This window comes from Epinephelus lanceolatus, chromosome 23, assembly GCF_041903045.1.
Source record: "Epinephelus lanceolatus isolate andai-2023 chromosome 23, ASM4190304v1, whole genome shotgun sequence".
Classification (NCBI taxonomy): domain Eukaryota; kingdom Metazoa; phylum Chordata; class Actinopteri; order Perciformes; family Serranidae; genus Epinephelus; species Epinephelus lanceolatus.
In genome coordinates, this window is record NC_135756.1 from 11,804,064 (window position 1) to 11,827,847 (window position 23,784).

The 23,784-nt window shown below is 44.3% G+C and overlaps 1 protein-coding gene across 1 annotated transcript in view; it reads right to left on the reverse strand.

The window, feature by feature from the left end:
• Nucleotides 1-2,085: 2,085 nt before the first annotated feature.
• The window catches only part of gnptab (N-acetylglucosamine-1-phosphate transferase subunits alpha and beta), a 28,593-nt gene continuing 6,894 nt past the window's right edge, over nt 2,086-23,784 (reverse strand). The window contains exons 6-21 of the mRNA XM_033615163.2: nt 23,691-23,755; nt 23,379-23,513; nt 14,930-15,091; nt 14,653-14,832; nt 14,266-14,436; nt 14,024-14,147; nt 13,721-13,936; nt 11,719-12,797; nt 11,439-11,638; nt 10,875-11,094; nt 10,648-10,761; nt 10,453-10,538; nt 10,264-10,362; nt 9,983-10,150; nt 6,609-6,699; nt 2,086-4,648 (exon numbers count right to left, since the gene is read on the reverse strand). Coding sequence (XP_033471054.1) covers nt 4,577-4,648; nt 6,609-6,699; nt 9,983-10,150; nt 10,264-10,362; nt 10,453-10,538; nt 10,648-10,761; nt 10,875-11,094; nt 11,439-11,638; nt 11,719-12,797; nt 13,721-13,936; nt 14,024-14,147; nt 14,266-14,436; nt 14,653-14,832; nt 14,930-15,091; nt 23,379-23,513; nt 23,691-23,755 — 3,182 coding nt within the window. The 3' untranslated portion in view covers nt 2,086-4,576. The remainder of the gene's footprint in view (nt 4,649-6,608; nt 6,700-9,982; nt 10,151-10,263; nt 10,363-10,452; nt 10,539-10,647; nt 10,762-10,874; nt 11,095-11,438; nt 11,639-11,718; nt 12,798-13,720; nt 13,937-14,023; nt 14,148-14,265; nt 14,437-14,652; nt 14,833-14,929; nt 15,092-23,378; nt 23,514-23,690; nt 23,756-23,784) is intronic.

Genomic DNA, 23,784 nt, shown 5'->3' on the forward strand with positions numbered 1-23,784 from the left:
TTTGTTGTTACTGTCGGCGGTGAAAGACGCACTCGCATCCTTTACTAATGTCAAAGTCCCAATGAGACATGTTGACTTGTCACAGGAGGGAAAGCACAGGTGTGAATCATGAAATTAATGATGGCTGGATTCCATTTAGCTGCTCTGATTTCAGGTTCTTGTTAATGTGCATGCTGACTCGCTGTCACTCAAACTGGAACTCTAGTTGTGAAGCACACACACAGTTTTAGGCGTGACAAAAACTACAAAAGAAAACAGGAAGTTATTAGTTTAACTTGATAGTCTTTTTTTTTTATAGGGGCGTCGGTGGCTTATTGGATAGAGCAGGCGCCCCATGTACAAGGCTGTTGCCGCAGTGGCCCGGGTTTGACTCCAGCCTGTGGCCCTTTGCTGCATGTCATTCCTCCTCTCTCTCTCTCTCTCTCTCTCTCTCTCTCTCTCTCTCTCTCTCTCTCTCTCTCTCTCTCTCTCTCTCTCTCTCTCTCTCTCTCTCTCCTTTCACACTTGACTTTCCTATCAATTAAAGGCAAAACTGCCCAAAAAAAAATAGAACAGAAAAGAAAGCCATGATGGAGATGGGTTTGCCTTTTTGTGGGCATATATAGAAATCACACCTTTTTTGTTCGACAGCAGTTTACAAAGCATAACATTTTTTTTTCACAATTAAAGAACTTTGTAGAACATTTGGAGAGAAATTAAGTGTACATATAAGCATGATATGTTTGGGAGACTTGAGGAGGGATTAAAGAGAGAAAAAAAATAGAATAGCAGTCAGTGAGGTTTGTTTGACTAAACATCATAGGGTCTTTCTCAGGTCATAGGGGTTTTTCGTATTTCACCCACTTCGCCCAGAATTTAATGAACACATTTTTCTGAAGATGAAGAGAAAAAGTAATCTTTTCCATAAAGAAATTGCACCATTTTTAATTTAACATGAGTTCTTCTGTAAACACGGGCATATTTCCAGGTGGCAATCAGGCCCCTCCACCCCACAGCTCTCAGCTCAACTGCACTACCTGCACTCTCTATATTTACACCCCTGGAGCCATAATTAGTGTTATTACTAACACCCGTGCATGTCCTACTCTGACAAGTCAAAATGTCTGCTGTGAAAAAGGCCTATACCACTATGTAAAAATACTCTATTACAAGTTAAATTCCATCACTCAAACTTATACTTAAGTTAAAGAACAGAGGTATCAGCTAAACATACTTAAAGGGACAGTTCACCCCACAATCAAAAATACACATTTTCACTCTTACCGGTAGTGCTATTTATCATTCTAAATTGTTTTGGTGTGAGTTGTGAAGTGCTGGAGATATCTGCCGTAGAGATGTCTGCCTTCTCTCTAATATAATGGAACTAGATGGCACTCGGCTTGTGGTGCTCAAAGTGCCAAAAAATACATTTGAAAACTCAGTAGCAATGTCTCTTTCCAGAAATCATGACCCAGACACTCCACAGACCTTGCATCCATCCCACCTAACAGGTGTGGCATATCTCATGCAGTCAGCATGCCAATTGCATGCTCCCTCAAAACTTGCAACATCTGTGGCATTGTGCTGTGTGATAAAACTGAACATTTCAGAGTGGCCTTTTATTGTGGCCAGCCTAAGGCACACCTGTGCAATATTCATGCTGTCTAATCAGCATCTTGATATGCCACACCTGTGAGGTGGGATGGATTATCTCGGCAAAGGAGAAGTGCTCACTAACACAGATTTAGACAGATTTCTGAACAATATTTGAGGGAAATGGTCTTTTGTGTGTATAGAAAATGTTTTAGATCTTTGAGTTCAGCTCATGAAAAATGGGAGCAAAAACAAAAGTGTTGCGTTTATATTTTTGTTCAGTGTATGTACTTCAGTACAGTAGTTGAGTAAATGTACTGAGCTGTGTTCACACGACATAAACAGCGAGTTGACTGAACCAAACCACATTTTATTTCAGTCAGAGGAGCCACTAAACTGATGCAATCTGAGGAAATCCCATTTTACAGATATGTGACTCATCGCCCCGCCTACTGACATCATAACACACATCATATGACTTTTTGGCAGCAGTAAAATGCTGACAACATCAAGTAGTCAATTCCATTTTTTTATTATAATAAAGAACTTTGTAAAACTGACATTCAGAGGGAAAAGTTGTCGAGCACTGTCTGAGGCTTTGTTAACATTCTGCGGCGTTCGAACCAGATGCATCAGTCACTGGGCTCACTGTCACAACAAGACAATCAAAATAAGTTACAGAACATGCTGAGGGGTCTGAATTTCAGACAGTAGCGAGCCTGTCGAGTCCCACGGGGACACACATACAGGTGGCTATGAAAGCTGTAGTATCACTTACATGTAGCTCCGGCAATACACTTGTACCACATTAAGAATCATATTATCCCATGTCCCATCCATTCCTGATTAGAGTGTGATGTGGCCCACATTTATAAGAAGACAAGTTAAAAAAAAAAAAAAAAACAACAAGAGGAGATAAACACAAATGTTCAAACAAGAAGGAATGAACAACGAAGGCACTTCAAGTTTTCATGTTTTTAGGGACAACACAGATGTGACAGCCGACACTTAAAGCTGGGGAGGGCAGTTTGCTATCATTTTGATGAACCAAATTTACTGGCATGGAAGCTAAAGAATATACTGCTGTGGACGGGGCTGCTGTACAACATATTTTAGCCACCTGAAAAATCAGTATCAGTTTCAATGTATACTTTTTTGGAATACTTTCACCTCTTTACCTCACACAATAGCGGATAGAGGCAGTGGTAGACCAGCAACTCTTTCGTACTATGACGTATCGACTTCAGTTACCTGTTGGAAAGGGCTGCTGACGGCAAGGTAAAGCCATGAAAGTATTCTAAATATAGTGTACACTTAAACTGATACCGACTTTTTTTTTAAGGAGGCTTAAAACTAATTAATTGAAGCAGCGGTTTGATTGAGCACTGTTTGATGTTATGTACGTGACACCAGGTTTTTCTACCCAGACGTTACTGGAAATAAATACTGTTATTCGGTCTGTAACTGCCTACACTGCAAAGCAACCCAAAAGGAAGATGGCCTTATCTAAAGAGAGTCTGACGATAAAGAGAATTGAACATGTTACTATCGGCAAAGCCTTGCTAATAATTAAGCCTTTTTCTAACTGCAGCCAAAGGCTTATGGCTGCAGCAGCTTATATTAGCGAAAGACTCAAATCACAGACCACCTTGCCAGGAGGAGAGCGAGCAGCGGCTCCTGAATAAGACCCCTAGTCAGCAGTCGCAGCAAGCTCCAGTTCTGGGGGACTGGAGAGCCTCAACTCCCTGCCAGATCAGGAAACTTTCTGTTGCTGCTGTTACAAAGGTTAGACCTGGTGCTGGGGGCGCTCAGCACTAGGGGATTTGGCTGGCCAAATTCAAACCACGACAGCCGCCACCAAAAGTCCCTCCCTGAAGCTGCTGGCTCTCCTCCAGGTTGAGTAGTCCACAGCCTCAGTGAGCATGGCAGAGAGACCGTGGAGTGGCTAGCTAGGTAGTTTTTGTCTCATTTGTAGTTTGATAACAAGAGGGTGTGTGCAACTCTGGTCAGTAGTGTGGGAAACACTGGGTTACTGTATGAAGCATGTGCATATGCTCATGGTTGTCTGATGGGAGGGGCTTAGGACGGAGAGGGAGCAGCTGCAGAAGGAGGGTGATTTTTTAATTCTGCAGATTTTTTTTCTGCCTTCCCCAGCTTTAAATTAACTCTTTTATTCTTCCCATTTGTTCTTCTTCCTTCATTTTATTTAAAATGAAGACATTACACTAAAAGCCAAACAAAACCAGGGCTCCAAGTACCGACTCTTTTCGTCTAATGACTATTCCGTCAATAAAACTGTGGAAAAATGCCCATCACAATTTCCCAGCATCCCAGAACACATCTTAAAATGTATTTTTTAGTTTGACCAACAGTCCACATCCCAAAGATAATCAATCCACAATAATATAAAACAGAAAAAAAGACTCACATTTTTCCTTCAAAAGTAACTCAAATGATTAATAGATTATCAAAACAGTTACAGATCGATTAATCCGCTAATCGTTTGAGCTCTAAACAAAACAGTTTGCGGATTTCATAGTAAAACTTGCTTGCTGCACACACACATGCACACGACGAGTCCTGACCTGCTGCTGTCAAATGTTTCACACGTTAACAGCACATGAATCAATGACACGGTGAAGGCAGGATAGGAGGAGGGTGGTGCAGTGTGGAGGGAGTGTTTGTTTGTGTTTCTGTAAGTGAGTGTGTTGTACAAACGTCTGAGACGCCCCTGGTGAAGGAACAGAAGAATTACAGGGTTCTTCTTTCTGGCTGCCATTCCTTACACTGGCCAGCCCCATCCATCATCTTCTGGAAAATGTTTCATCACCATCTCACATTAGTCTCTGTCCTCCGTCCGTGCTGATACAACACAAGCACCGAGGACTTCAGATTCCTGTTTCCACCCAGTTCCCCCACTCCGAATCCTCTTGACTGAGCAGGAGAGAAAAGGTGGAGGTTGTTGAAGTGCAGACAGGAGAGGAGAGGGAAGTCTTCCATTCTTTCACACCCGCTCAGGGTTGATGTCTCTGTTCACTCTGCGTCTGGGGAACAGCTTTCGCTTCAGCAGAATCAGCTGCAGGAAGAGGGAAGAGGAGGAAATGGCACTATTAGTGAGAGGATGTGTGTCAAATAAAAGGGTGGAGATGTTTACACTTCACACTACAGATCACCACTTAGCTTACTCGCTTCCTGGCAGAGAGGTAGATGAGAGGATCAATACTACTCTCCAGTGGTGGAAAAAGTACTCAGACCTTCTACTTAAAGGTCCAGTGTGTTGAATGTAAGGGGAGTAAATTCTAGTCGACTAGAAACGGCATTAGTTGGCAAGATTTCATTGGTTGCTTCGTCATGAAACTCTATTAGAATGTGTGCCTTGTCAAAATAAATCAAAACCTATATGTCTGGACCATGTGGGAATTTAATTTGAAAGGACAGACACAGGAAGTGTCCACGCTCAGCAGTCAGACAGGAGTCAGGTTAATTTCCAGGGATGGTACCTGTGGTTATTCCACAGGCTAGTTAATAACATGTCGGGCAGGAAATCCAAAGTGTGGGATCATTTTGAGAAGGTGAAGGACGAACCCAAGGTGATATGTAAACTCACCTTCATTGGTCGACTACAAACATGATGTATCATCTGAAACATGGAAGTAGCTACATGCCCATTAGCCCACAGCGTCATTAACAGGCGGCTCGCTCAGTGTGTGACGTGCACTTGTAGATAAAATATAGGCCTATATTAATGAAGGTTCATTAGTACGGTTTTGTATTTCTCTGTAATGTAGCACAGTGTTAACACCTTCAACTCAAACCATTGTGTTGCCCCGCCCAAAATATATCATTTAATAATCATTAACATCATAAACATGCAGGCGACTAGTCGACTAATGGCCCTAAATTACAACTATTGGTCGACTAGGAAAATTCTTAGTAGAGGGCAGCGCTACACCTTTGGCTGCGTGGCAACTGCTCAGCTGCTTCAGGCAGCCTTCAGACAGATCCAGGGTTGCTGTTTCCCCCCGTCTCCAGTACTTATGCTAAGCTAACTGGCTGCTGGCTGTAGCTTTGTATTTAACACGCAGCTATAAGTGGTATTGATGTTCTCAAATAAGCAAATTTACCAAAAATGCTGGACTATTCCTTTCATATAGGACTTGGTATCGCAAGAGGACTTTGACACCATATTTCCCTCAGACCTTTCGTAACCCAAGAAAGCAAAGATAATCTTAGAAGTGGGGCAGCAGGGCAAACTCTCGTCCCTATGGAGAGAAGTCACTTTTGATCTCTCTAATCTAAACAGTACAAAGCTGACTCTGATTTCTCCATCTTAATAACGTGGGACAGCTAGGCTCATTCGGTGCCAAAAAGACATCAAAAGTCTGTTTGTGTCTGGTGACAGAGACACTGGACAAGTCTGACACATTCCTAAATGGGAGCACTGGTCCCACAGGCTGCTGTGGGGGAAAATTCTCCTAAGGTCACTGCAACTATTAACCTTTCTTGAGGTTCGCTGAGGAGAAACTGGAAACCTTCGGATTAGGGAAGCGCCTGGAAACAGCTCAATGTCAAACCTGAGTCGCGTACTATTTGTTAAACATTTCCTGGCATTTGATTTAATCTCTTTTGAGTACCATACTGGAAGAACGTGATAGAAAACTGGTCCAAGAACGTTATCCTGATCTTAAAATTCTTCACTATAATGCTCCTTGGTCGTCCCTCCAGCTAGAAATCCTACTTGTCTGGCAACAAAGAAGGTTAAAGTAAATACAAGTACAAAGACAGACAAGTGTCGCGTTTCACAGAGGACTGCTGGGCGTCTTTCATTTCTGTAAAGTCAGGTCCTTGGCTCAGCCGCTCATACTCCCGCGACACATGAGACGGATGCACCTTTGAGTGGAACTTGGGAAGCGAAGGCCTGAGTCATAGCTCAAGTGTGAATCATGGAAACAGAGAGGTGTGTGGGCGCATGTCCTGTGTGCCTTTATCTGAATGTGTCAAAAAACTGCGTGTGGTCCGAGGTGGGACATGCTGACCTGTTCGGCAAAGAAGGACATGATGGTGAAGATGACGAGCGTCACGAGGACACAGTGCGTCCAGAACTTCAGCTTGTCCCGATACACCCGCCTGGAAAAAAAAAATCACATTTCACTTAGGTTCAAATTAAACAAAAACATCCAACTACAGTACAGGTGCACAGGTCTCACTGGAGGCTAGTTGCGCTGTGATGTAACAAGAAGGAAACATACAGTATGCAGAGGGCAGCAGGGCAACAGGGTGACAAGGTGACATCACCCAACGGCATCTGCCTATCACTTTAAGAGCACGAAGACGGGAGGGGAGGTGACGGGAGGAGACGGGAGGCTCAGCTGTGTGATGATCTTACAGTATCTTACAGCCAGCGATTGATCTGAAGCGGCTCAGTCTAATTTTAAAGCCTCTATGTGAGGACGGCATTCTCCAGCCGAAGCCCCCCCGAGTACAGGAGCAGGATCCCTGACAAAAAACCCCTAAAGCCCCGGAGGGATTCCCACTGCTCCAACCTGGCAACGCTCGGTCACATGTGGTGATCACCACAAAGTCTTGACTTAAGCTGTTTGTGATGAGAAAAGCTTGATACATTACTGACTCACGTGCAACAAAGACTCTGATGTGTGTGCTTTTTAACCATCAATAATCGCCTGTGATTGATTTATTAAACGACTACACAAACACTTCTCAAGCAGATTAGTCTGCCAAAGATCACTGAAGGTCACCTTGGTCTCAGGGAACTTGTGACTGTTTTCTGCAATTTATTGACTGTCACTTGATTCATCAAAACATGACACACAGATAGTAAAAGCAAGACTTGTGCTGTGTCTTAAGTCGGATACCTCTGTACTTATACACCCTAAATGGTCGCCATGTAGCCTACAAAGTGCAATGTCGGCCAACTATCATGATGAACACCAAAGCATTGTTCAAATATGTGTATTTTTTACTACCACTATATTGTTTTTTTTTTGGATATAAGTCATCAGTTTGTTTATTGGGTTACTTCTGTAATAATTCATGGTCAACGTGTCAAGTTTGTAAAAAAACACACTTTATTTTGAAGTACAGTGAATTTCCAGCACAGAGCTTTTATTTTGAAGTGCTGTTTCCTGCTGTAGAGTAAGTGACTAACGGACAGCTACTTGACAGAGACAGCAAACTAGCTCAATGACATGGCCAAACGCAAGTATGACGCTGACTATATAAACTGTGTGGACCTTGAACTGATGACAAAAGAGAAATCTGGGCCCTGTGGATGGACCAGTTGGGAACCACTGGCCAAGGCTACAGGATCTATGGGTGTAATTACATTTGGTGTTAATGCATGTTAAACTCTCATCTCCACTGTAGAAGTTTCAAGCATTAGATTTGTGGTAAGAAGCTTTAGAAGCTACCAACGTACTACATAAGTATGCTAACAGAGGTATCCGATTTGAGAGACAGCAGTATGTCACTTTAGTAACGTCCCAGCGTGCTAATGTTTGCCTACTAGCACTAAACACAAGGTAAAGCTGAGGCTCATGGGAATATAATTAGCTCTGCAGGTTTGATGATAGAGCAAAGTAGTGGACAAATTACAATTTGACCCCATGATAGCGCTGAATGATCAGTCTATTAATCCACATCCCTACTCAAAACCACAAATATCTAAAGCTATTTTTTTTTTTTTTTTTTTTCTCTACTTGTCTGCATTGGTCTTCATAGCTTAGCGCCACTAAAGGGTGTAAGCTTCTTGTGAAGATTGATGCACTGTTAATCTTGCAGTCAAGTATTTTATACCCATAATGCGTGGTTGTGACCGTCACCCACCCTCCCTGGAGACTAGCCGAACAGCCTTTATTGGAAAAAACTTCCTAATATGAGCCAGAGAGGGCCGTGATACACCAAAGTGTGTCAAGGGGAAAGTAAGGAAACAAGCAAGGGGAGGGGGCAGGTGCTTAAGTCCTGAGTTATATAGCGACAGTGCATGCGGAGAAGAAGGAGGAAAAACAAACAAATAAACAAACAAACGAAAAAAAAAACAGGGGAGAAACAGGCAGTGTAGCTGATGTATTGTGGCCTTGAGGTGGTTGTGCTCCATGCAGATTATCAAAAATAAACATATACATGTCTGCTATACTGTACTGAAAAACAAAAACAAAAGAGAAGTCTATACTGAACACCAAAAATGTGAGAGTCTTGGTGGAGGGGGAAAGCCCGATTGCAGAGAAGAGTTGCCAGCGCGGTGTGGTAGGTTTGAGAAGCAAGTGGGCCCCTTTGGAGTGATCCCATCGGTTCTTTGCGATGCGTCACGGAGCTGAAGTATCGAACATGCATACGTGTATTTGAACCCTCCCAATGTGTTTATGAAAACCATCACCAGGGTCCAGGGCCAGCCCTACGGGGGAAGGGGGGCGGTATGGCACCCCAAGACCGCAGGAGCGCCCAGACCCCAAGACCAGGGAGCCGCAGAGGCCGCAGGAAACCACGCAGGCCCACAGACCCAGGGCGGCAATGGCCGGCACTCCCAGAGAGCCAGAGACACACCCCAGACAGGCGGGGCAGGAGGGCCCGCCCACCCGCCGCGGACCGCCCCCACCCCCCCCAACCACCACCCGCCCCCGACCACCCGCCCGCCCCCGACCCAAGGAGCCAGGCGCGGGGGCCCGGCACCGCCCCCGGGGAGAGAACCAGCACCGCACCGGACGGGCCCGCACCAGGCGCCGGCCACCAGCAGACGCCGGACCGGACGGTAGTGAGAGCCCACCCAGGCCCGGGCAGACGAGGGAGGCAAGGAGGCGGTGATGCTGCAAGGCATATGTCCCCAGCGCATCGGGAACCAGGGGACCGCGAAGGGCCACCCGCCCGAACCCCCCAGGACGGGCCCCCACCAACACACAGGAGAGAGCGGGCCGCCATGAGCAGTCAATCCCCCATCGGGACCCCCTAGCAGAGGGCCCATAAACCACAGCCGGTCAGGAGGCAGAACCCCGGCAGGAACCCACAGAGCCCCCAGGGGCCACCTGGCCCACCCGCCACAGGGCCACGGGACCCCCCAGACACCGTGAACCCAGCCACACCACCATGATGTAAATGGGCTCACTGGCTCCAACCCTCAGCCCAGGAGGGCCGGGCCCCACGAGCCACGCCATGCGTATCTACAGTGTGTGTAAACCCACCACCCCCCCTCTTACTATGATTCTCCGATCCCTGACGGCGAAACATTAACCCTACACCGTGAATGTGAATGTGAGTGCCCATAAGTGTGATGTGGTGCATTAAAATTGAGGGACATAGGAGACAGGTGGGGGCACGGCTGATGGCTACAGCACAACACATATCTAAAGCTCTTTTAATGTACATCTGAACTAAATGATGTCTAAACGTCACATCCTACCATTCCTGGAGCTCCTCCATGTGCAGGAACCTGTTGCGATACTCTCTTGGCAGCTCAAACTGGGACGGCAGCGGGAACATGGACTCATAGAAGTCTCTCAGCACAGCTTTCACTGTGGCAGCATCTTTATGGCTGTGGTCGATGTTGTCGTTCAGACAGATGAACTTCCTGTTGGGGATCAGCGAAAATACAGATGGTGGTACAATTTAACAGCTGATGTAGTGAACTTAGGCTCAGAGAGGGAGAAATGAAGACGAAAGGCAAACAGAATCCTTTCCTACCTGGGGTTCTTCCTAATGTCGTCTAACTGGCCGACAACATGGGACACATTTGTCCGCACCATCTTGAAAGCTATCTCCTCCTCCCCCATGATCTCAAACCTGTCCAACAGAGCACATGTTAGCAGCAGCAACAGTAAAGCTGATTTTTTAGACATTCACAGACTAAATAACGGTACACTGAGTACTCACTTGTACTTATTCTGGTCTCTGAAGGCTTTTTGGATGCGTTCTGTGATGGGCTTGCAGTGAAGGACGAGGCCTTTCGTGACAGGAGGCTGTGGATTGAAAAAAAGCACAGAAAACCAGACAAATTATTCAGCAAGAAAGCCACAAAAGAGGTCTTAAAAGCTTATCATATGCAATGGATTCAATGTGTTGGCTCACCATGCTGGGGTCATAGTAGGCCTCCTGAGTTGGGTTCACCAGGTGGAGCTGGGTCAGGTTAGTTGGGAGCGTCTTAGAGCAGTTTATTAACATCTGCTCCAGACCTGTCAGGTCCTACAAGATGCAACAAAAATATATCACACTTCAAAACCAGAAGAAATCTTGTAAAATATTATCTGACAAAGTCTTATGTTAGGGAGAGAAGACGTATCAAAGCCAGGACCAACCTGGAGGCTGAGTGGCAGCTCGTGGATCCTTGTGGCCAGAGTTCGAATCTCCCGGTCGGACAAGATACCTGAGTGGTCGGTGTCGATCTCATCAAACACTTCAGACACGTTGAGCTGCTGCTGAGCACTCATCAGGAAGTAGAAGTACGAAAAGGCGAACTGCATGTCCTCTGAGTGACGAACACGGTGGCCTGATGTCTTGTCAAACTCCTCTGGGAATCTGGAGAAAAGAGAGCAGAGCAGTTTAACATGTCGCAAAGGAGTCTCTGTCTGTTTGTTTGTATGTATGTGGGTCTGCCTGTATATTTCCTCCAGTCTTTGGATGGACTTAACAGCTGGCGTGTGTATTGCTGAGGACCCAAGGAAGTTCCCGTAAATAGCCTGGTCCCAGATAGCTAGCTGTCAGCAAATAATGCATATACTCCAAAGAAAGCGTAATGTTGAACGTGAAGTTGTTTGGATGAGTGTTTCTTGAGAAAGCTGCAAGCAGCAATACTTGTGGCCCAGCAATCGGCCCGTTCCTAGTACCTAAAAATTATAACAAAAAATCTGTAACACACTCACGTGTCCTGCAGCTCCTGCATGATGAGACGGTCGATCATGTGAGGCATGTGTGCAGGCACTTTGCGGGACGTGAACCCAAACTGGCCGTTGAGCAGCTTGTTGACGTAGCGCAGCGAGTCAGCAAAGGTGTCCTGCAGCTTTCGGATGGTGGCAGCACCATCAGTCTCGTAGGACAGTTCTCTCTGCAGACGCTCCTCTTCCTGCAGAGTCACCACAAAGAAATTAACATTTAAAGAAATCAAAATGCTTGACTGAAAGTGGAAATTGTTGCCGTACTTACCTCAAGAAGTTCCTGAAAGTATTTCCTCCTCTCCCACGGCAGGAAGCCTCTGTCCGTGGAGATGTAGTGTTGGAGTCTCCTCCCAACTGGAGCTCCTCCTGCAGCGTCGACCGGCTCTGCCTTGCTCTCGGCGCTCTTGGTTTTGGAAAGGCTGCTGAACAGTTTGGAAGTCAGAGGCCTGTCGATCGCAGCTTTCAGATTGTATTGTTTGGGAGGTACAAAGTCTTTACCAGGCTTATCATCAATATTCACTGTGATATGAGGAGTGACTGTTCTTTGTGGCGCTGCCCCATCTTTCCTGGACATTTCCTCTTTTGAGTTTGGATTTTTCTGAATGATTTTTCCAGCTATGTCTTCAACCGGTGGTTTCCCCTCCAGCTGCTCTCCCTCCAGGTCTTTATAGGGCTTACCCTGGACCTTGGCTGCACCCTCATTCGCTGGATGTGAATCAGTGTCCTGCTGCTTTTGAGCCAGTGCCCTGTACGGTTTTAGAAGTTCAGCCTTTGTGAGGTTATAACCCTTCACAGTGATGTCACCGATCAGAAGTTTCTCCTCCAGCTTCTGCAGCTCACTCTGCACAGCAGCTGGTAGAAGAGACACGTTCAGTGAGGGAACTTCAACGACAACCTGAGGTTCACCTGGCTGCCTCCTCTTGATCTTAGGCCCCTGTTTGTCCTCAGGAATGTCTGAGAACGGTACAGGTGGCTCTGGAGTCGGGGTTGGCTTTGGCTCTTTGCCGCCGTCTTTGCTCGCAGCTTGGGACACATTAACTTGGGGTACCTCGCGAGTGTCGACAGCTACGCTGAAGCTCATGGTGAACTCTGTGTCATCTTGTCTCTGGAAAGTGAGATTGTAGTGAATCTGGGTGGCGTTGTGGCCTGGATGGAGCAGCAGGTGAATGGTTTTCCACTTGTTGGCGACGGAGGTGTGGCGAAGTGCCGGGTTGTCGCTGACGTGGGCCTCTGAGACTCTGCGGGCCAGTCTGTCGAAGCTGAAATATGGCCTGGTTTCACCCACTGGGAGGGTGTACAGGGTCTGGTTCTTCAGCAGGGTCACATGGTACAGCTCGCCAAAGTGCTCTGCAACAGAAATCAGCACAATCAATGCATCTGTTAAAGGATAAGGCTGGTGATATTCAAAACCTTTATTACTGGCAACAAATTCCATGATGACGCCAAAACAAAAAATAGTCTCTGAAAATTTTAACGTCCCTCCATTATCCCTTTGGTGTTGTTATAAAACAACTGTGGCTAGAAACTGGGGTGAGGGAAAAACCTACACTGCATAGTATCACAATATCACAACACGTCAATTGTAATTTGTTTTACTTTATAATTCTTGGTAATGCAAATAGACTTGACTACTGTAACACCTTGTTCTCAGGCCTCTGAATGAAATCTTTAAATAAAGTTCAGATGTGCAGCAGCACGTCTGCTCACCAAGACTAAACACAGAGAACACATTACTCCGGTTTTAAAGGCTTTTCTTTTAGTTTTTGAATCTCTTAATGGACTGACTCCTGACTACTTATCTGATATATTGGTCAAATACATTCCCCCTAGATCCCTAAAATCCTCCACCTCCAGTCTATTAAATGTCCCCCAGTGTAGAACTAAAAAGTACGGTGATGCTGCGTTCTGTGTCATCGGCCCTTGTCTCTGGAACAGCCTTCCAGAGGACGTCAGACTCTTTGATTCAGTAAACAGCTTCAAACGAAAATCTTAAAACCAAAAATTTAGTAGCTTTTGTATAATCATTTGGTCTCAAACCCAATTTGTATTTCTTATGATTGTGTGTGTCAGTGTGAGTGTGCGGTTGTGTATCTGAATCTTATTTATTCTATCTTATACTGTCTTTTATGTGTATTTTCTCATTTTATTATGTTCTTGCCATAATTTTGCATCCTGTCTAAAGTGTCGTGACTCGTGATAATATTGTATTGTGAAGCCTCTGGTGATTCCCACTCCTAGTAGAAAATATTAACATGGTGCATTGAACTCACCTTGGCCGCAGTCTCCCACATCGTATCCACAGGAGAGAACATTGCAGGCTTGGTCGCAGAACTTGTCCGCCAGCCAGGAGTTGGCACAGCCTTGATTACAGTACGATGTCCCCCCAAGACCTCCTAGACCCCCTGCAAACTGCCACACCTGTCCACCAGCTCCACCAGGCCCGCCACCGCCGACACCAGCCGCAAACCGGCTGTTCCCTGCCGCACCTGTCAGAGAAAAGGGACGACATGTTAGACACAAACGTAGCAAAATAGCTTTATTTACACAGGAGAGATAGAGTTGGTGTTCTTTACCGAGGCAGTCTCCTCCATCCCAGTCACAGGCGGAGTTGTTACAGGCTTTGTCACAGTACCCATCTTTGATCCAGGATCCTGGGCAGCCCTCAGCACAGTTGGGTACAGGCCAGGTGAGATACACCTGCAGTGAGGTGAGGGAAGACAAGATTAAAGGACAGTCTGTAGTCAGTTTAACATGTTTTTACTTGTACAATCTGTACACAGTTTAAAATGAACTCCCTGTGACCACTTTCTGTCACCTTCTGTCCTTTGGAGTGGCTGTAGAAGTCGTCCGGCCAGACGTCTTTGCCAAACATCACGTCATCGTTGAGGTAAATGAACTTTTGGGAGAGCCCTGGGATGCGGTGGATGTGGGTCTCTATGGCAGGGGAGCTGAAGGTGGGAAGGTGGCTGCTGTTCAGGAAGATATCCTGGAAATAAAAGAGAAATATATTTAGTAGATTTGTAGCTGTGGTGTTCACATTCACGTTCTTTGCACTTTGAGAGTTCTGTAATTGTTTCGGTATTTTTTCTATTTGGTTTTTAAGATATAACATAGGGTTTAGGGGTCAGTAAAAATAATCTGACTGCCAATCCCTCTTTAAGAGTGCAGCGCAGTGTGATAGATGTCGAGGCTTAAATTTTACCTGATGTGTGACAACTGTAACTCTGGGGTTATCCAGGTTGAGCCAGGAGGGAATCTGCCCGTTCGTGACAATGAAGATGTGTCGCACCCAGGGGGCGTGTCTCTCCACAGAGCGCAGCGAATAGCGGAGCTCCTCGTTGTCTTCGAATCGGCTGGCTGAGACATCTTCATCCTGTTTAGACTGGAGAGGAAAAACGATAAATATTAAGCTCATATCTCAGGGGATATTACTGCTCATGGTGAAGAGCCGACAGGGTTTCAGGGAGGACCAGTCGTACCTGTGAGATGGCGGTCAGGTCCCAGAACAAGTAGCCAGGGCTGATGGTTAACTCTTTTCCATCCAGCGTCAGGTTCTTTTTCGCCTGCTGGGTGAGATCGGTGAAGTCCTGTGGAGTGTTCAGGTGGAGCAGGGCGATGCTGGCCTCGGAGTACAACTCAAACTGAGGGACAAATAAACAAGGAGTAGGGTGTTACAGAGCGCTCCAGTGATTTGGAATTGCATTTTCCTGAAGTTGGTGGACTTAATAAAGACATAATGTCTAATGGATTGGGGCAAAATTTTGTGCAGACATTTAGTGTTTCCACGTGATGAATCCTGATGACTTTGGTAAACCTCTGACTTTGCCTCGTGCACCATGTCTCGACAACTATTAGCTAGGTTGCTGTGGAATTTGGTACATATATTTAATGTCCTGTGAGGATAGATTCCATTCATTTTTGGTGATCCCCTGACTTTTCATATGGCGCCATCACATCAATTCAATTTACCTAACATTTATGGGGACTCCCTGGGAGGAACTGCCCACTGGGGAGCTCCCCTGAGAAATATATACCTTCAAGTAGTGTTGTAGTACTCAAGATCGGCCTTGGTTTCAAGACCATTTACTCAAGGTCTCGGTCTCATGTTGGACTCAACTGCATTTTTACTTGATCTTGTCTCGTCCTCAGACAAAGAGGACTCAGGATTTTATTTCTAAAGCAGTTGTAGTATGTTTGCTTGTTCCACATTTTATCACAAGTGTGTCGTCCACTGATCTGGTGTTGGCCCTGACTCAGTCTCAGCCCCTCAAAGTCTTTGTGTTGTCTCAGTTTTTTGACATAACTTGGTCTCAGTGCGGTCTCAACGCTGCCTTCAAAGGCCTTTCCTCTAATGCATTTGCTCCACCAACAGGAACGCTGAAGTGACAGGAGCTGACCAGCAGTTGGTACTCATGGGAGAAGTTTACCCAGAGGGCTGTCTGCTGCATTGGCTCATTTGTTTGACCAATCAACATGCACTTACATCACTCATGGTTGCTGTGCTGGCAAAGTATCTACTCTGAAACAGGAACTTAAAAAGTTTCTCAAGACACATATTGCGTTTTCTAGTTGCACTTTTAAATATAAAATCAGAGTTGAGCCACCACATGCGCTGTGGGAACAGTCTAAATAGAGATTTCTCTGAGGTGAAGTCACATGCCAGTGACATGGTTTAACCACAGTCCAGCCAGACATGTGACAGAAACCTTCATTGGTCTGTCTTTGGGGCCGGAAGATTTCTGGAAGTCTGGGAACGCAAATGACAAGACTGACAGTGTGACCTCTGACCTGCAGCTATGGAGGTCAAATCAAAGCAGTGATGATGCTTGTGTGGAGGCATCTGCTGGCTGCTGCAGTCAGACCAATGTGTGTGTTTGTGTTTAAAGAGGTGAGGGTTCGGAAAATTCTGTGATGTCATCTTCTCCATGGGGGTCACATGGAGAGCTATGTGAGGCATCGGAGGACTCTCTTTCGGTGTGTGTGTGTGAGGGAGACACCCCCGGCCTTGCCCCTTTCCAACAATCTGTCTCGCCCTCTCTCATCTCTTAAACTCTAAGCTTCCCAGGAAAAAGACTCACCCCGTCTCACTCCATCATCCCACGCTGAACCCAAACATCTCGCATGAACCCAACTCCTTTGTTTTTCTCTGCTCCTGTTTTTAGGTGACGAGGATTTGCTGTGTCTTATAAACGCAGCAGGGAGCAGCCAGGAGACAGCGAGCTGCGGATCACATAGTCGTCTTTATTATAGCTCTCCTCGTAGTCCTGATAATGCTCTAACACTCGCACACGAAGCAGAGGTGTGTGGTGGCCTAACACTGGCACATGTCTGCCCGCAAGCAAGTGTAAACTATTTTCAATACACACATGGCACATAATTATTTACTAGACCACAAGGAAACATTATGACTGACTAGTCTTGAAGGATTGATTCAAGATAAGATAAGACCCTAACATGTATAGAACTTATTTTTTACACCTGACTCGCAAATTAATTCCTTATTCTTCCAATTTCCATTTTTTTAATGCAGCTTAAGTTGCTCTTCCCAAGTATTAATACTTCCCATGTGAGTTTTAGTCTCAACATACATTCTGTGGCCTGTATGTAACTGCAGAGGCAACACAAAATGTAATTAGCCTAGAAAAGAGTTGACCCTCTGAGTAAACCAATTAACCTCGTGTTGAGTGATCTGTCTAAGCAGGTGGGTTGAGATGCTGTAGTGGCACGCAGCACAATGGACGGCTTCATCTGAGCTGAGGCTGCGTCATCCTGTGTCACCTGTTGGGTCAAAAGGTCTGGAACAGTCTGACAGTCAGAAACTGAACTATAACACTATCCAGTTCTTTACATAACGTACCAAACATTGTCAATGTTACGACATGACAATTCGGTTGGTCATCTAGTTTTCTGTTGACAGATGTTTGGTGTATGTGTGTCACAACCAAAGACTGTACAAAATAATGGCCGTAGCTACCGTGATGTCATCCACTGGTTTGTGGACTGTTTTGAAGACTTGAGTTTGGCATTTTGGCCATTAGCTTCTTGGATTTTTTATGTTTGGACAGGAGATTAGAGCAGTGGAGGAGATAGAAGTGGTTCTGCCTCATTGACTGTGGTGACCAGGCCCCCAGGAAGTGCGCCAGGCTTTAAGGCCAATTTTCGTAGTGACTAAACAGTGTAAAAACACCATCATCTGATGCCTTGCGGCCCGAAAAGACTCTCTTATTGACTTACATGGCAAAAGAGACATCTTTAAATCAGTTTGAAAACGAGGCGCAGCTCCAACTAGAAAACAATGTTTTGATGCATTGGATGTGCTGAATGTGCATATTAAGGCAGTACAGGAGGAGGTGCACATTAATAATCCTCCAGGACTGTAACATGCTCATGTTTAACCCAAACAATGTGTCATGTGACTGCAGTTGGTTCAGATCCAGGTCGGAACACGTTCTCACCACAAATGAACCGCACCAGAGTTCGTTTGTAACCAAACTGAGACCACCTCTTCAAGAAGGTCTCGGTCCGGTTGTTTTGGTGCACACCTGAGTGTGATTGCTGTGTTCACACCTGCCCAAAGGAACAACACTGAGGGGGCAAACAAACTTGAGTTCGACTGAACCGAACCAAATGAGGTAAAGCACACTTAGACTTCTTCTTTGTCAACTCTAGCTGAAAAACATATCCAACAACAGCCTTTTCAGCACAACCTAAACAGTGTGGCTCTGCACATATTGTATGGGAAATAAAACCTTTGAATCTTGCTTCACAGTAGAGATGAGACACCGTGTGGACAAACGCAACCACATAAAAATACACGCTAATACAAACACATCAGCAGGCTTGTACACAAACACTGGGAGCAGATGATCGGGGTTGTGGGGCAGCTTTCATCACCACAGCACTCGGTCTAACACCAGCTATAAATACCAGCTGCCTCTCACCGCTCAACCTCTCCCTCCACACTATGCACATCATCCCTCTTTCACAGAATCGGCCTGACGACACCAGGAAACACCTTGAAACCCAAACTGTGTATTCTGTGGCGGCCCGTGTACCTAGAATCCCTCTGGTCCTAAAAGCCAAACACACACACTTTCCATCCTGGACTGTGTGTGTGGCTTCACAAGTCCCGGTATCATCTCTATTCCCACCACTCCACTTTAATCCTGCTGCACCCATTCCAGCTTGTTCCACTCAAAGATAAAATCTGGACTCCACACAGGTAAAGCTGGGCACACACAAACATGTCTGAGATGACAGGGTGTGTCCGTGAGTGCAGAGAAGGTCAGTAAAATCCTTGTGACCTTTCAGTGTGTTGGCTGGCGCCGCGCCACTCCAAACAGTTGTTCTAATGTTAACCCCCGCAACGCCAGCTAAGGTTACAGCCCGAATGCCGCTGGCTATTATCACACGGCCTACCAGGCTACAGCGCGACCACAGACCTGGAGACAAACGCAGGGAATGATGGGACAACTGCGTTTGGTGATGATATGTAGGTTAAACACAGTTAACCTACATATCATCACACACAAAGTTACATAAGTTTGACTCCGCTGAGGCTGCCTCTTCACCTGTTAGTGCTCACATAGAACATACAGTAGTATTATGTACAGTACGTTATCCTGAGTCTGACTGACTTGGAATTTGGCACAAATATAAAGCTCATTGTGCTCAAAAAAAGCATCCTGGAGCATAAATGTCTGCCATGATGGATATTTTGCTAATCTGAATAATGTAAAAAACAGTTATGTGACATCTGCTGGGATCTTGACACTGACCAAATTTGGTACACATGCTCTAAGAGGAAAGTATTCACCAAGATATGAAGTATTATATTGATTGGTACATGTGGGCGTGGCCTGTTTCACATTATATACTACCTTATGTCGTTGCTTCAGTTGCTGAGAGCTGGAATAAGGTAGAGACATGATATTTGGCACCATAACCAAGAACTATTTACAAATGCTTCCCCAGAAATATGACTCCAATCGGCTGCATGCTGGCGCTGTAATTAGTGACAGAAAATGCCATTTTGGAAAGGCAACACCCCTCACACCATAGTGCCAAGTGTCTTGAAATTTGGCACACACATAGAGCTAAATGTACTCTACAAAAAAAACCTCTTGGACCATTATGTTTTTTTTCCATAATGTCAAACACCATAAAATGAAAATACTTTTCTTAATTTTGGCTCTATCAACACCAAATTTGCTACACAGCCTTGAAGGACTGAAATACACATTTCTACTAAATGACAAAATGAGGGGCGTCCACTAGCTCACCTGGCAGTGCAGGTACCTCATGTAAGAAGGCTGTGTTCTTGCTGCAGCGGCAGCGGGTTCAATTTCAACTCATGGCCCTTTGCTGCGTGTCCTCCCCCCTCTCCCCCCTTCATGCTATATATAAAAAAAAGACTAAATGAGCCAGATTGGTTAAAAAAAAAACACACACAATCGCCATCAATCAAAAAACTTCACAAAAGCAGGGATTTTGCAGTTAAGTGGCCAAAACTCATTTTGTCCACTTATCATAAATATTAATATATATCTTCAGTATGTGTTGATGAATAGGCCTACCAAAGCATTCTCAGCCTGACCCATAGGGGTCGACACAAACACCAAAAACATGTATCTCAATAACTGGTGGACAGATTGTCACCAAATAGGCAAGAATTAATGAGTGTCATATTGATTGCCTACATAGCAATACACGCTACATTATGCCTTTGCTCAAATTTCTGTGAGCTAGAATGAGATAGAGAAAAGAATTTTGGGACCATGACTGGGAATGATGTTCTAATGCTTCACATTAAATTTAATCCCGATCAGCCAGATGGTGGCGCTGTAATTTACAGCCGAAAAAGTGACAGCATGAGTCTGGCTCACTTAAAATTTGACACACATCTACAGCTCGGTTTGCTCTATAAAAAAAGCCTCAAAAGGCCACTATAATGGAGTTATTGCTATTTTGCATAATGCGAAAACAATGTGTCTCCTTTTTTAAAATTACTTTACCTGTATCAACACTAAATTTGGTATACAGCATTGCAGGATAGGGCTAATCAATTCCGTTATAAATTAGCAAGACTGGTCAAAAACAATGAGTGCCATCAACCAAGAAGGGCCGGCTTAGCAGTAAAAAGGTCATAACTCAAATTGTTTTTTAATAATCCTAATTAAATTCAGTGGAGACATCCTGAACAATGTCCTGAATGTATCCATCAAATTTCATTCACATCTGTTAAAGGGGGGCAAAACGGCAAGACTTTGAAATGGCGTGACTTTGCTGAGCTTTGTGAAGCCCAGGACCTGCTCACGCTGTTGCTTGCAGCTTTGAGTTTGGCAATTGAGCTGACTCCTCCTGTTAGCCATGAAATGGTTTGAACCTGCAATTGCTGCATTTTAACATAATATCGTACTATTGAGTGTTAAACTGAATTATTTATATTATCAGTGAAGATGCTGATCATTTTTCCAATTGATTTTTTGCTCTATAAAATGTCAGAAAATAGTGAAAATAGCCCGTCATAATCTCACAAAATCCAGACTGATGCACTTAAAACTGCTTGTTTGGTCAAACTGCAATGAATAGCACAAAGATGTTCAGTTTACTCTCCTAGAAGCAGCAAATATTCACATTTGAGAAGCTGGAACAAGTGAACTTGGGGAGTTTTACATCAAAAATGACTTAATTTGAGCCTGTTGATCCACCAATCCATTGATTATCTAATAAAATACAGTACTGGGAGGTGATAACATAACTCTATTGTATAACACCTTTGTTTTACATTTGATAATATACAAAGGCAGTTACAAAAGATGTTATCTAATCCGTCACCCGTTAAATCTAATCAGCCATGTGAGCATATTATCGGAAGACGGGACAAACAGTTGACTCATGCCGGTCCTGGCCGTCTGCTGGTGTGACAGGGTCACTCAGCTCCAGGCTGCACTGTTTTGTTTTCTTTGATTATTTCAGAGTAATCCGCGCTCGTTAGTGGCATTCCTCGCACTCAAAATATAAAGCAGACTTCTGATTAGAGAAAATTATTAGATACACACGCCGCCGAGCCAAACAGAGGCCCTTTATCCACATCACAACATAACTGTTTAAAATAGAAAAAGCCCATATTTAGCAGGACAGTGCAACCTCCTCTCCAAGGAGGATTTGACATTTGTGTTCAGCCCTTTCTTAGATTACGCTGCTGCTGTGATGTATAAAAAGATCTTAATTTGTGCCCACACAAATATACAGTGTATATCTGTAGTGAGCAGCACCCTTCAGTACTGTGATGTTAGGACGCTGTGAGAGTGACATCTGGTGGCCAAACTCAGTTATATTTAAGTTGTCTTTAACATTGTCACTTCCAAAATACCTTAAAGAATTATAGCTCATTCTCCACATGGAGTAAGAAATATAATAAATAAAAGAAGCTAAAAGTCAATGGCATCTTCTATATATTTATCCAGTGTGCAACTCTGCCACCTGCTGTTTTGAAACTGAAATTTCCTCCTTTTCAGACACCTACATGAAGTGGATTTAACTCCTAGATATTACAACGACCTGCCTAACATAATGAAGTGATTGAAATCCGCCTACATATTTTACAGTATATAAGTATCTTTATCTTCCCTACCTGACTCACCTGTTGATGCAGATACACACACTCATGCCACTGTATACACACAACATTCCTTTTTCCTACTTTATACCTTTTGTTTTATTTCAAAATTAATACTTTAAGCTGGGATGTGTTAAAAAAAAATACAAAAAAACAGCCTGGAAATTCTGAAAAAGATTGTATAGGTTGCTGGAACCGAAATAAAAACGAAGTTAAAAATTAGGACAGTCTATTTGACATTCTATTTTGATGTAATAATCAAGTTCTAGACTTGCTTTTCTGCAATTTTCTTTATTTTCAATGATATTTTAGTGCATTTTACTCTGTGTTTTACTATAGTTGTATGTGCTTCATCTTTGGCTTTTTGTTGGTTTCATTCTCTCTGTTTTATATGAGTTGTTTTTTTATTGTAAAGCACTTTGTAACTGTGTTTTGAAAGATGCTATAAGACATAACAGATGAATATTGTAGATGCTAAATACAAAAAGGAAATCCATATGATGAAAATCTCTGCAGATATGTCAATTCTAACTCTAACAAATAAGCAGCTTAGTTGCCGCGGTTTACCCCAATAACTTTTTTTTAATCTGTCTTTCTGATCTCCCAAACACCAGGAACTATTTCTAGGAAATTTTTAAGAGCTTTTTGCCTTTATTTGAGAGGACAGCTTCAGCGTGAAAGGGGGAGACATGCAGGAAAGGGCTACTGGTTGGAATCGAGCCTGCAGCCACAGCGTCAAGGCCACAGCTGTTGTACACGGGCCGCCGACTCTACCAGGTGAGCTACAAGTCACCCCACCCCCAGAAACTATTTCAGCTGAGAAACAAGTTTTGATCCATGTTGCTGCCAAACTATTACCATGCAGGATTGTCAGTTACTCTTTGTGAACACCCTCACCAGCAAAAGTAACAGTAAAAGCCGACCACAGATTCACTCTCATTTGGCGTTTCACCTCGCTGTATTTGCATTTTTTCTGTGCCGTGTCTCTTGGATGTCTGCTGCTTACGGTCTGGCACCTGGTTGCTACCTTTTTATAAAGCCCCTTCAGTACTTCCATATCGCAGGATATTACCAGATACAGTGATGTTAGATTCCTGCTTCTTTTCTGGGGATTCATTTTGTTGAGAAAGTGAAGAGTGCTCTTGAGTCTATGTGATATTCTGTACTGGCTCAGAGTCTATTACTGGAAATATTTTCTGAGCGATGGGATCTGATCAGACTCAGTATCGACGGTAAGGACTCAGATCAGGGCATCTCTATTAATAAGTGATAATGAAGTCATTAATAATGATAAGAAAAAGTTTTACCTGTTTGATCTTATTGGTTATTGCAGAGGGCAGTTTGACTCTCAGCTGCTCTGTTTCCTTAAACGTTGCCGGGAAGCCGCTCAGGTAGGCCAGAGACTGCATGCGGATCAGACCTGGAGCCTCTTTATCTGTCGTCTGCAAAACACACAACAAAGAAATACATTTCAACCATCCAACAATGATATGTGTGATATGTGATATTTCATAATTATCTGCCATTATAGGAGGAAATTATGGGGATACATCTTGAATCAGACAGTTTCATACAGTTCAGCATGCATTTAACAGTTAATAGAAGTGTTATTAACTCACCAGGTAACATCTGGACACAGAGAACTTCTGTTCCTCTTTAGACACATCTGTAAAGGCTTTATCAGCTGTAAAAACAATTGATAAATAATGAGAG